This window comes from Bidens hawaiensis, unplaced genomic scaffold, assembly GCF_021521415.1.
Source record: "Bidens hawaiensis isolate Kalapana, Puna unplaced genomic scaffold, B.hawaiensis_p1.1 tig00000888_1, whole genome shotgun sequence".
NCBI classification, from domain to species: Eukaryota; Viridiplantae; Streptophyta; class Magnoliopsida; order Asterales; family Asteraceae; genus Bidens; species Bidens hawaiensis.
In genome coordinates, this window is record NW_027491051.1 from 72769 (window position 1) to 87287 (window position 14519).

Consider the following 14519-nt stretch of genomic DNA (forward strand, 5'->3'; position numbering starts at 1 on the left):
TTGTAACTTTAGGTTCAACACTTGACCGTTTTTCATATGCATGCTAGAAGCTTGAAGACGACCAATTAATAGTTGTCATACCGGAATCTCGACAAGGTGGCAAAGAATTTAAGAACGAGTTCTTGCATTGAAGCTTAATCACCGTAATTTCATGGTTATTGCATTGAAAGCATAGAGCACCTTCTAATTTATGACTTCTTGTAGCATGGAGGCTTGAGAGTTTCATCTTTGGTAAATTTAAAGAAAACCGAATTTACACTTGTGTCATAGTTGTTGATTTTTTTTAATTTTTTTTTTTTGGTGTAATAAAGAAAATCTGTCACATGTTTGAGCTTAAATATTGATCTGTTTTTCACATGTATCTCAAGGCATTGGTTTTTGTCTGTTCATTTGATGTAGTAACTAGTAAGTTGTAATTAACATCTCATGTTTTCAATAAAAGCTTTAACATGTTAAAATTAATTATTCAAGATGATTCGAGGCAAACGAAACTTATTCAAAATGATGATATAGCAATCTACGCATTGGTAACTTTTGTCCATGTTGACCTACCTTCGAACCTAAGGAACTTTTGTCCATGTTGACTTACCTTGGAACCTAAGGAACAAGCAACGTTTTGGGTATGTAGGCCTTCTCCTTACGTGTTTTAGCCCATAGCAAAACACATATAAATAATACTTTTTAGTTAGACTCCCACGCATATATAGTCAAACTCGGTAAATGAAGCTTGTGCGAGTTGGTTTACTAAAGGAGATCCAGTTGAGCGTGTATAAACTTCGTTCCATTCACACTGTTTGGCATTAGCAAGTCAATTTGAGTAACTTACAAGCAACTCAACTTGTTAGTTCACACCCATTATCTTTTAATTTTGTGTCACAGTTAACTCAGTAATGAGTGTTATATAAATGTCTGTCATTAACCACATTTCAATATTGTCTACACAAAATTTCACCTATACTCAAAGGATTACAATTAATTTCGACTGATTTAGGGTAATTCTAAATTAACAACTGAAAGCATTAAATAGATTTAAAAAAAACAACGAACTTCCTGTATAACAGGTTTTCCTCTTTTGTCTGGTCAAAGCTGTTCACAACGTTTATCTCCAGTGAAATCGGTCAGCAACAATATCTCATATTTCTTCAGAGCTTGTTGTAATCTTTTGGGAATTCTCGGCATGAGCCATTCAAATCACAGAAACCTCATGAATATATCAGCCTCCGTTTTCACTCTTTTCAACACTGCACGCACGTAAATAGTATAGAAGTTAGATGGCCGATCAACCCGTGTGACAACCTGATTCCTACCCGTCACATTCCGATAAAAGTAAAATATGTTGTTTGTTTTTCACATAAACTGATTATAACCAAAAGACACTTGTGTAGAATATCATGAAGAGTACCATTTGAACCATACTCATAAGCCCACGCTCTTAAACCGCCATCAATGCAAACTGTGTCATCAAGAGCCTTGAAAATGAAAAAGTGTGAGAAAGGGCAGGAGACAAAATCACTAAAACACTTAAGAGTTTTGTATTTTTTTTAAAACTATTTGCTCCTACCCCCGGTACTGATCAAACCCAGACCGAACTGGTTGGTTGGACCGATCTGACAGAACTCGTAAACTCAAGCGGTCCGGTTAGCCATTAATAACCCGTTTTCAATAGGTTGACTGACGTTGTAAGATAGCTCATTATAAAGTATTTAGAGTACATTCAATCGAAGATGACAAGTCATATTCCACTATACTGTATATTACTTGTATCTTAAGTTTAATTCTCATGACTAAACTTTTTTCTTAAATTCAATATAACTCTACTAAGCATTTCAAATTATAGAAAGAGATTCGTTAGTTTTATATATAAGATAAATCCTTATCTTTAGATGTTTTTTTAACTTATTTATACTTTTAAATATTAAGATTTATTTTAGAATCATCCGGTTCGGTCCAACCGATCCACCGGCTTGACCGACGAACCAGTAAGGCATCCAACATCGATATATTTAACCAAATTTTATTTAACCAAATTTTATTTAGCATTAAAAAAGAAAATACAACTTAGCAAAACCATGATGAACTGTTTTTATTTAGCATACCTTAGACTCCAATGTGGCCCATGCTCTCCAGCAATACCACAGGCTAAAAATAAGAAGAGGATCACATCACCAATGCCATTGATAGCACTTGCAACTTGTTAATGGTATTTTATGTATTAGGTTAAAAGCCCATTTATCATGTAACTAGCTAGAAAGCCCATGGGCCCAGTTTGGGTTACAATTAGGGTTTGTAACTTGTATATATAGGTGTACTATCTAGTTGTTTATTATCAATCAATATACACACCATTTCTTTATATGGTATCAGAGCTACGGCTCTCGATCCAAACCCTAGCCGCCACTTAATCTGAACCGAACCAGCCGGCCCTAGATCTGAAACAAACCCGTCTACCTCCTGTCCAGATCTCGTAATCCTTTTTCGAGATATATTCCGCCGTCACCGCCTCTTCCACTGTCACCACCACCCTCCGATTAGCCGACCCTGAAAATCCGACGCCGATCTGCTGCCGCACGCGCCACCCGAAGTCCGCCGCTGCCACCCACGCGCCGCCGCGTGACGGCGCGTGACACCACCTCCGGTCACCGTTTTTCTTCCAGGTTATTTCTTTATTACTTTCCCGACCTTCCTGTGCTGTTGGTTTTTCGATCCGGCAACTTTCTGTTTTCTGTTTCGGTACGACTGTTTGTATTCATTCGGTCAAGAAACTATCAGGTCCAATGGCAGAAAAAAAGGCTTCAGAAAATCAGATTGCTCTAGGTATTATTAATTATTCAGCTGTTCTTCGCATTCCGGTCAAACTTGATTCAAGTAATTGGGGTTCATGGAGCCTCTTTGTTCGGAAGGGTCTTACAAGAGTAGGCAAAGAAGACCATCTCACTAAACGACCCGCTGATCCAATCTCCCAAGAATGGCTCATTGATGATAGCGGAATACAGATGGCATTGTGGAATGCCATGGAGCCACAAATACTCACCATTACCCAAAATTTCCCCACCGTAAAAGATATGTGGGAACACCTTTCCTCATCATTTTCTGATAAGGAATCTCTCTCCCATGCATACTCGGTGGTCCAGTCCTACATCAGGGCTGAACAAGGAGACTCTTCTTTTACTGATTACTTTACCCGTTTTTCAACAATCCGAGATGAACTTCGCTCCATGTTTCCACCCACTACCGATTTGAAGGTCCAGGAGGAGCGAAACGCTAAGATGGATGTCATGACATTCATTGCCGGTATATCACCTAAGTACTCAAGTGCTCGCCCTTTATTGTTGAGTAACCCTGCTGCCACCTCTTCTATTGCATCAATGTACCATCTACTACGTGAGATGTATGGTCCTAATGAAACTCGCCCTTCTACTGATACATCCGCTATGCATACATCCACTGGTAAGGGTATTGGCCGAGGTTCTCATCAAACTCACAAAAGGGGAATCGGACGAGGTAGTGGTCTTATCTGTCACTATTGTAAGGAACCCGGTCATACGAAATGGGATTGTCCTAATCGTCCTCCTGGAAGTCAGCCACCTCCTAGACCCAAAGCTCGCATAGCTACTACCGGTGAGGCTTCTGATCCAAATGCTACCCCAGCCTACACGTTTAGCGAAGAAGATTATTGCCGACTCCAGCATCTTCTAGCTTCTCAGACAACTCCCCCTGCTCCAAGCGCCAAAGCTGCCAATTCAGGTACGTTTCCTAGTCTCTACCCATCTTGGGTTATCGATTCTGGAGCTACTCATCACATAACTGGGAACTCGGGTATCCTTTCCAACCTCCATAACGTTTCCCACCAACCAGTACGCCTCGCTGACGGTTCCTCATGTCCTGTCCTTGGCGTTGGATCCATCAATAATTCCACAAACCTAAACCTCTCATCTGTTTTGTTTGTCCCTAAATTTCCCGATAGCCTCTGTTCAGCTAGCCAACTCACAAAACAAAATAATTGTTCGGCTAAATTTTATCCTACTCACTGTATTTTTCAGGAACTAGGGACGAACCGTCTGATTGGCACAGGTTTTGAATCAGGAGGTCTCTACCGCTTATCTTTTCCGTCACAACCTACAGCAAATATATGTGATTCAAGAATCAAGGAGGAGCACTGTAGGTTGGGACACCCCTCTATAGCGGTTTTGAAGCAAATGAGACCAGATTTACCTTTTTCGTCTTTTAATTTTCATTGTGAGTCATGTCAACTTGGTAAACATACCAGGCATCCCTATCCCTCTAGAGTGTCTAATCGAGTCTGTTTTCCTTTTGAACTTTTGCATTCTGATGTATGGGGCCCTTGCCCTATGAAGACTACTTTGGGTTTTCAGTACTTTATTACCTTTATTGATGATTATTCTCGTGCTACTTGGGTTTATTTGTTAAAATCTCGTAGTGAGGTGTTTTCCACCTTTTGTGAATTTAATGCTTATGTCAATAATCAATTTAATACATCAATTAAGACTTTACGGTCCGATAATGCAAAAGAGTATTTTTCCACAGACTTCTCTTCATATTTAAAATCCCACGGAATTGTTCATGAATCCTCGTGTGCATATACGTCGCAACAATATGGTGATTCTGAACGCAAAAATCGACACCTACCGGATGTTGCTCGCACACTCATGTTCCAGTCCCATGTTCCTCACAGATTCTGGGGGGACGCCGTTCTTACTACCTCTTATCTGATTAACCGCATGCCCACACCTGTCCTTAATGGTAAAACACCATTCTCGATCTTGTTTCCTAATGGCACTCCTTTTCCACTCGAACCTAAAGTTTTTGGTTGTGTTGCCTATGTTCATGACCACTGTCCGAAAGTTACTAAACTCGATCCTAGAGCAATTCGTTGTGTCTTTGTTGGTTATTCTCGAGTTCAAAAGGGGTATCGGTGCTATAGTCCTTCACTTCATCGATACTTTACCTGTGCCGACGTCACTTTTGATGAGTCATGTCCTTACTTTCTTACACAGCCCACTCCCGTTGCTGAGCCATTCCCCGACCCTGATCTACCCACATCTACACTTATTCCCACTCTTCCTATGCCGAGCGTTTCATCTGATCCTCCGGTCTCCACTGCTTCTGATTCTCCCACCATAGACCCACCGACCGGATCTCCACCTTTACTTTTTACATATAATAGGCGAAGGCAGAATCAGACTTTAGACTCTTCTGATTCTCAACCATCCTCTACTTCGCTACCTTCTGGCTCAACCGTCTCTTTACCTACTCCACCTGCCCCCACCATTCCCGAACCCACTACCACCACCACTTCTCATTATGACCCTCCCGGTGCCCCCTTTCCCGATATACCTATTGCCTTACGCAAAGAACCACGACACTGCACCCGTTACCCTATTCAGGATTATGTTGGCTACTCTCACTTATCTCCTGAGGCTCTTTCCTACTCCACTACCCTTGATTCCTACCCGATTCCCAAGAATGTCACAACAGCTCTCGCTCACCCAGGAAGGCGACAGGCTATGGAAGAGGAACTTGGGGCCCTCAGATCTAATCATACATGGGATCTTGTGACACTTCCTGTGGGGAAGCGTATTGTTGGTTGTCGTTGGGTGTTCACGGTTAAGCTACACCCGGATGGTTTGTTACATCGCTTGAAGGCGAGGTTGGTTGCTAAGGGGTATTCTCAGGCATATGGCATTGACTATGAGGAAACTTTCTCCCCGGTTGCTAAAATGCCATCTTGTGGAAACTTACGCAAAGAACCACGACACTGCACCCGTTACCCTATTCAGGATTATGTTGGCTACTCTCACTTATCTCCTGAGGCTCTTGCTTACTCCACTACCCTTGATTCCTACCCGATTCCCAAGAATGTCACAACAGCTCTCGCTCACCCAGGATGGCGACAGGCTATGGAAGAGGAACTTGGGGCCCTCAGATCTAATCATACATGGGATCTTGTGACGCTTCCTGTGGGGAAGCGTATTGTTGGTTGTCGTTGGGTGTTCACGGTTAAGCTACACCCGGATGGTTTATTACATCGCTTGAAGGCGAGGTTGGTTGCTAAGGGGTATTCTCAGGCATATGGCATTGACTATGAGGAAACTTTCTCCCCGGTTGCTAAAATGCCATCTGTTCGTATCTGTATTGCCTTAGATGCCATTAATCAGTGGCCGCTCCATCATCTAGATATAAAGAACGCCTTTCTTAATGGTGTTCTTGAGGAGGAGGTTTATATGGAGCAGCCACCGGGTTTTATCATCGAGGAGGCGGCCTCGAAAGTTTGCAGGTTACGACGTTCCCTGTATGGTCTTAAATAGTCTCCCAGGGCATGGTTTGGTCGATTTTTTAATGTTATGGAACAATTTGGGATGACTCGTAGTGCTTATGATCACTCTGTTTTCTTTAGACACCAAAGAGGCAAACGAATTATTGTTGTTGTTTATGTGGACGATATCATAATCACGGGTGATGATGCTGTTGGGATTACCGAACTCAAACAGTTTCTTCAGACTCAGTTTCAGGTCAGCGACTTAGGTCGACTGAAGTACTTTTTGGGCATAGAGGTATCTCAGTCTTCACAAGGAATACTTCTTTCTCAACGGAAGTATGTCCTTGATATGCTGACTGAATATGGCTTACTAGGTTGCAAGCCAGTTGATACTCCGATGCTTCCTACAAGGAAGCTCCTCCCAGAGGAAGGGGATCCGATGAAGGATCCAGAATGATACAGACGTTTGGTTGGTAAACTAAATTATTTGACTGTCACACGACCGGATATTTCCTTTACTGTCAGTGTTCTGAGTCAATTTATGGCGGCACCACACACCAGTCACTGGGATGCTGCCCTTCGAGTCTTAAGATATCTTAAGACATCACCAGGTTTGGGTATATTATATTCTGATCAGGGTCATTGCCGGGTGGGTGCCTTCACAGAAGAAGGAGATGGTCGGATATCAGGTTTTTCAGACGCAGATTGGGCAGGTTGTCCGATATCTTGACGATCTACTACTGGATATTGTGTGTTTGTTGGAGGAAATCTTGTATCATGGAAAAGTAAGAAGCAACACACGGTATCCCGATCGAGTGCAGAATCAGAGTATAGAGCCATGGCAGATGTGACATCAGAGATGACATGGGTACGTCATCTTCTCATAGAGCTCGGGGTTGTTTCTAATGACTTGATGCGGTTATACTGTGATAGTCAATTAGCCATTCACATAGCCAAGAATCAAGTATTTCATGAGAGGACAAAACATATTGAGGTCGACTGCCACCTTATCAGAGATCGAGTAGTAGGCACTCAAACAGATCCTCCATCCATTCAACCAGTTCATGTGAAGACAAACTTTCAGCTAGCAGACATTCTAACTAAACCACTTCGGAATAATCAGATAGATTTTATTTGTAACAAGTTGGGCATGATTAACATCTATGCTCCAACTTGAGGAGGAGTGTTAATGGTATTTTATGTATTAGGTTAAAAGCCCATTCATCATGTAACTAGCTAGAAATCCCATGGGCCTAGTTTGGGTTAAAATTAGGGTTTGTTACTTGTATATATAGGTGTACTATCTAGTTGTTTATTATCAATCAATATACACACCATTTCTTTACACAACTGCTAGAGCCTTCAAAGGTCCTCATGAATCCTTAGACTAAAAATCACAGCTAGAGATCTGCACGCATCATACTAATTAAATATAAACCAATACGGTCGAAAACAGAAATCAATAAGCAAAATACACAAACAGAATCAGAATGAAGAAATCTACAACCATTGCTAGGGTCTATAGAGCATTTGATAGTCGTCAACTCAACAACCCTAAAAATTGCTATCAATCACTGAATGTTCTAAGTACGATTTTTAAATGAATTTGCAAACATAAACCTCAAGTACTGAACTTGAATCGTGAATCAGAACCAAAACTGAAGCCTTGCTTACTGTCTTTGATTTGGTCAGTTGGTATAACGCACACTACAGCTGCTGCATCTACTCAGGTATCTTGTGGGATATTGCTGGTCGGCCCGCACAGGAGGCAAGTTGTTGACCATGTTTGACTGATAACCCTGATGAAATGTATCGTTGGACAGTTGGGGCTCGTATTCCCGACGATAACCCTAAAGAAGCCAAAGTCGCAATAAGTTCAGGGGTTGAAGGAAGCCCGGTTTGAGGAGTCGGTGTGGAGACAGGTGGCAGAAGGGTAGGGGGAAGAGGAGGGGGACCTGTTGACTTTGGGTTTGACTTTAAGTCATCATGTGGGACCCCACTATAAGCAACTTGCAGCACCTTCTCCCCACCAATATTGTACTCATTTTGAGAAGAAGAAAACAATGTTGAATCCAATAGCATCTGTGTAGTGTTTTGCAAGCATATGAGAGTCCTGTTCTAGTTGAGCAGTACTTAACAATTTCATTGCAGCAGGCTCAATATCACAAACGTTAAACACGTTAGTAACAAGTAACTGTTACTTTCGAAAATGTTATTTTTGTTTCGGCAATCATAAATATTGCATGATTATTTATAAAGGCAATGAAACCGAAGAACTACACCCAACCCAAAACCGACGGTTTGGTTTTATGTTTTTCTTTAAACCGAATTTCCTGTTTGGTTTCAGTTCTGCATGTACAGAAAAACTGACTTTTGTTATTGATTTATGAATAGTAATTCTATTTCTTTTTAAATGTTAAGTAACTTATTAAAAAAATTTTAAAAATGGTAAGCCCAAAAGTTTTAGGTAGGCTTGTAAACGAACCTAATTTTCAGTGAATTATTCGGCGGGAAGTTCGTTTACATTTGTAATATATTCAATTAAATTGTTTAGGCCCATTACAATTTAGTTTCAGCAACTTTTTAGACCCCATACATTGTTTTAGCTCAGTTATGTTCATGTTCGTGAACCGTTTACGGACACGAACATGAACAAGAAAAATTGTACCAATATATTTTGATGAACGATAGAAACTGTGAAATAAACAAAATGAGATCGTACCTACTAGCGTCAGGTAATGTTGCACTTGAAATGAATTTTTTTTACCAGCTAATATACTTGCAGACCATGCTAATAAAAAATTTAACTTGGTCCGTCTAACCCTTTTGTTATGGATCCCACCTGGTATTGTAGTTTGGTTGGAGCCTTGTTATCATGGTCTTCAAAATTTAAATCCTTCATTAATTTTCTCCCCTTTTCTCTCTATCTGGAGAGAATTAAATACTTATGTGAGATTATGTCAAGTTTCAAGATACATAATCCCTGCCAAACAACAAGTTACAATTCATTTCTTCTACAGATTGTTGATTTTCTGAAAAATGAACGCTCTGCGTCATCTGTTTTTTCTCTTTCTTATAATGCTCAAACTCAACAAGTCTCCCACTTTTTTCAAGACCACCCAATAACACATTATAAGTTCCAACAGCCACCGCGATCCCAGCATCCTTCATTTCCTTAAGAACCTGAATCCATTTAGAAGCGTTTCTTGAAGCAAAGCTGGCTGCCATCAAAGCAGTGTAGGTTGTCGTGTTCTTCTCATTATCAGGCAAAAAGTCGAATACTTTTGCAGCTAAAACATGCTTATTAGCAAACCCGAGCTTGTATATCAACAATGCACTTTGACGAACTCCAACAAATATCCCATTCTTAACCATTTCTTCAACAACATCCACAATCTTTGAGAAATAACTCGTCCTGATAAACAAACCAACCAAAGAAACATTCAGAGCCTTCTCATATTTGATCCCCATTTTCTTGCCAAACTCATACGACAAAACAGCTCCCTGAGGTCTCTCATGAGCAGCGCACGCGTCAATAACTGATTAAACAATACCGGGAGTCAAAAAGACGTTTTTGTCCATCATATCTTTCAGTAAAAAGTCAACACCGATAAAGTGTTTTCTTGTCAAAACATACAACACGAGGTGTTGATCTATAGATACTGTGTCGGAAATCGTATCGTTTACTAAGGGTTCCGGATTGTTGTAAAATATAATGATCAGGGAGGGTTTGGACATTTTTTTCTTCAATACATATAAGATATGCTTGCATAACATCCCATTTATTTCAAACTTTTAACATGAGCAAGTAACATCTAACTTACTTATCAGAGAGACGAAACTTAACATTTCTCCAATATATTTTATCAATATTCAGTTGTCCAACCTTATAGCTGACCTCTTCTAACTCTTGCTTATTGTCTCATGAGTTAAACTGGAGGTAGCTTGGGTCCATTCATTCATGAATACTTTAAAGAGTTGTTAGTGTAACGTGAACCTGCTTTTGACTCTATCGGATTCACAGAACAAAAATTCGGCTTAGAATTCATGCATCTGAAGTCTTCATCTTCTTCGGCGGCCCTTCGAGCCTCAACAGCTTTATCATATTGTACTACAAACTCATTCAACATGGTATTTGAATTCACATATCCGTCAAAAAAAAAAAGAATGAATGCTCTCGCTTCTTCCGCTTGATGTCATGCCAGCAAAAAAACAATGTTTCCAGAAGGCTTTAGCCCATAATTTGCGTTGCTTATACATCTCTGTTACCCAACTTCCACTTTCAAAATTATATTTAGCATATAAAGATTCCCAACGAGTTTCAAATTCTTCAATTGTATCACTTTTTTTCCATTGATTGTGATCCTCCTCAAAGTCAATAGACAATATGCAGGATGGGTAGAAAGAGTTGTGATACCTGTCTCGATCCAGGGAAACTACAGGATCTAAAAGAATATCCCAATCCTAAGGATCCATAGGATTCATTGTGGATCCAATACAAAAATAGAAAGATTTGAGTTGTTTAGTCTTCGAGTTTTTATTTGAAATTTTCTATATCTATATAAGTATTTCTATATCTATATAAGTATGTAAAATATATGCATGTTGGATTCAGCCCAATCTTTTTAGAAACTTACTACTTGAAATTCAACAGATCCTCTGTTTTCTTTGTTTTCTTCTTGTTCTTTCAAAAGAATTGAAATAAATGAATTTTTTACCATAAAATAATTTGATACTCCCCTTTTTGCAGATATTGATTTTATTGATCAGTAATAATAATGTCATAAATTTTCATGTAGTATACACAACAATCATAATTTCTTTATATTCATTTTATCAATTAACATTAACTTATTTTTGAGTTCATTTGCCTAGTGATACAAAAAGACGATACCAAATAGTTTATCTTTTTATTTATTTATAGCTTGAATTGATACGCCATTTCCTTATTATTTATCCTAATAGGACAGTACATGTGTGCATCGGGTTACTTGCATATAACATGGATATTTACAGATCACGGACAGCAGAAAAAATGAAAAAAGATGATTGATAGAACAACAGAATATATAGGAAACTCAAAATTTTCTATTATGGATACATATATATCCTTAACATACTAAAGCGGCTCCCATTATTGGTGTCAAACCAATAGCGATTCATACAAGCTAAATCCTCTAATCGATAATTAGGCATGAAATATAAGACCTCGAAGATGTTCGGTTTCATGTTTCTTAATATGCCATGAACAATAACGATGTCGAGTGTTTGGAAAAACTGTTTTGATTGCATTGCAAATAGCTTTATCTTGATATGTAATTATCGCTGATGGATGCTTATCAAACATGCACTTTATGAAAGTTTGAAATAACCATTCAAAAGTATCTTGCTTTTCGTTCTCCAATAGTGCACCACCAAAGAGTATAGACTGGCCATGATGATTAACCCCGACAAATGGTGCAAATGGCATCTTAAATTTGTTAGTCATGTACGTGACATCAAAAACCACAACTTTTCCTATAATATTTATAATATTTGTATAAACACCTTTATCTATATTATTAAAGACCTAGATTGCTCATACGTGTGTAAATGGACACAATTAACCATATGAGAATGTAAAGAAGATATTAAAAACATATGGGATATTGGTTTTTAATGCTCCCAACTTTTCCTCATTGGTATATAACACTCCCAACTTTCGATTTGTCACCCACCACTTCTAACTTTCACCCTATTTTCCTGTACCACTCCCCGTCTAAATGAACACTAACCCCGTTAATGTTTTGGACTAAAAATGTCATTCAAATTAGTTGAGGGGGTAAAACAGAAATTTTATTTTTAACACATAACCTCCATTTCCGGTGACCTCATTTTCCTGGCGACCTCGTTTTTTCCCGCGAATTTGAGTTTTCCGGCTATCTCGTCTTTCAGAACACCATATCCATCATTTCACCGCCCACCGCCCCAAAACCGCAACCCCTGCCCCCCACCACCACCAGTGTCTCACCCAGCCACCTTTTGGGATCGCCTACGTGCCGGAAAATCAAGTTGCAGGTTTCCGGCGAGCACCATCTTCATCCATCGGTGCACAATCTTCATGATCTCCATCACCTTTTTACACCTTTGAACCATCTCCATTTTCTGAAAGACGAGATAGCCGGAAAACTCAAATTCGCCAGAAAAAACGAGGTCGCCGGAAAAACGAGGTCACCGGAAATGGAGGTTATGTGTTAAAATTAAAATTTCTGTTTTACCCCCTCAACTAATTTGAATGACATTTTTAGTTCAAAACATTAACGGGGTTATCATTTAGACGGGGAGTGGTACAGGAAAATAGGGTGAAAGTTGGGAGTGGTGAGTTACAAATCGAAAGTTGGGAGCGTTATCTACCAATGAGGGAAAGTTGGAAGTATTAAAAACCAATATCCCAAAACATATCTAACTATACTAATAAAAGAAAATAATGAGGATGATGTGGCAATCTCACATTTATTCTTAGCCTAATCTCTCTTCTCATTCATCCTACTTATCCATGGGTTATGGAGCAAAACCATATTGACAAATGGGTTATAAATTCCTTTCTAATTCTATAATCTCTCATTTAATTCATCCTAACAATCTATGGGTCATGGGTCAAGATAATTTTGGCAAATGAGTTATAATTTCATTTATAATATTCTAATTTCTCATATTATTTATTCTAACAATCCATGGGTCATAAGACAAAACAATTTTGAGAAATGGGTTATAATTTTCATTCTAATTCTCTAATCTCTCATCTCATTCATCATAGTTATTCACGGGTAATTGGTCAAAACAATTTATGCAAATATTGTATATAAAAAACCGATTTTGTAAATTTGAGATTCTAAACTTCTTATTGTTTGTACTATATATTTTATTTTCACCTTTAATTTTGTTCATTTCTTTCATATAATGAATCTTTTTATTTTTATTATTTGACAAATCCCGTGTAATACACTGGGTTTAAAAGCTAGTTACTAATACTGTACTTTCATATTTGATTTGGGATTGTATTTTTCTTATTTATTTTTCCTAAACCCTATTTAATATTGTAAGAATTCTTCATTATAAATAAGTAATCAAAATGATAAAACTCTCCCAAATTTTATAATAGTAGATACTTCGTGGATTTTTTTTTGTAAAATTAACCAATTTTGGAAAAATGCACATTTATTAAAATAATTTGAAAAAATCGAATATCAGTTAAAAAAATTATACGTTAATGCCAAGGCTTAATGAATATTTTATTCTATAAGTCGATGTATTTTTACTGATCTTTTCTCAAAGCATCCCTTTAAATTTAACAAAAACTAAAATTATATCATAATATTTCAAGCTTTCGTATTTGATTTAGCTCATGTATAACTTCCTGTACTAATCTTTAGTTGGCAACTGAATGCATCAAGTCTCATTCTACATGTAAGGAACATAAGTTATAACTTTCAATAGAGGAAGTAGGTGCATATAGTAGTAAGACCACATTACATGAATGGTAAAATTATACCGAATGGTATCCACATGAATACCAAAAGAGTGATGATGCAACAACAAAATATATGTGTACGAGACGACAGTGGGAGCAACACCTAAAATACATAATAGATAACGATATATAAAATTTTATAATTTATAATCTAAAAACAACATTTAAAGTTATATTTGTAACTTTGTTAGTAATTCTATAAATGGTAATAATATTAGTTGGCATCCTAGTTGTCTACTTTAATTGAATAACATATTGAAGAATGGTTTTGCTTTAATAGTACAGATAGATTAATAAAATACATAATAGATTTGAACTTAAAGACTTTAACGTAATCAGCAAGAAGTGAGAGACTTTGATGATCCACTTGAACGAAAGTATGGATAATAGATTAATCATGAGACGGTTTTGAAACTTTACTCTAAACGAAAACAAAAGTAATCTTGTTAGTGTTGTAGCTCGTTTAATCTCATAGTTATAGCCCATATGTCTTCGTATGTGCCAATCTATCACATAGTCCAAGTTATGGCCAACTTTACAAAAACAATACTGTGGTATGTTGACACGTAAACACCTTTGTATTCTTAATAGTACATTTAATGTTGTTTGTTTAGATTTTGAAACAATTTAAACAAACTAATGATACAACCCACGCTTTGCGACGGAGACTTAAAGAGATGTTGACAGGATGTACTTATTTGTAAATCCATAGGTTCATACAGACCATGTACG

At 38.0% G+C, this 14519-nt stretch overlaps 1 protein-coding gene across 2 annotated transcripts; it reads right to left on the reverse strand.

The window, feature by feature from the left end:
- Positions 1 to 7637: 7637 nt before the first annotated feature.
- LOC143544209 (pentatricopeptide repeat-containing protein At2g01360-like) lies at positions 7638 to 9986 on the reverse strand. Of its 2 annotated transcripts, XM_077036366.1 has the most exons (3): positions 9000 to 9986; positions 7898 to 8626; positions 7638 to 7685 (listed from the first exon to the last, which is right to left on the reverse strand). In XM_077036366.1, exon 1 carries the CDS (start codon positions 9746 to 9748, stop codon positions 9245 to 9247), a length of 504 nt encoding a protein of 167 aa, XP_076892481.1. In that variant the 5' UTR covers positions 9749 to 9986; the 3' UTR covers positions 7638 to 7685; positions 7898 to 8626; positions 9000 to 9244. The 2 variants fall into 2 exon arrangements, with proteins under 2 accessions (XP_076892481.1, XP_076892474.1); XM_077036359.1 differs by having other exon boundaries at positions 7898 to 9986.
- Between the last annotated feature and the right edge of the window lie 4533 nt (positions 9987 to 14519).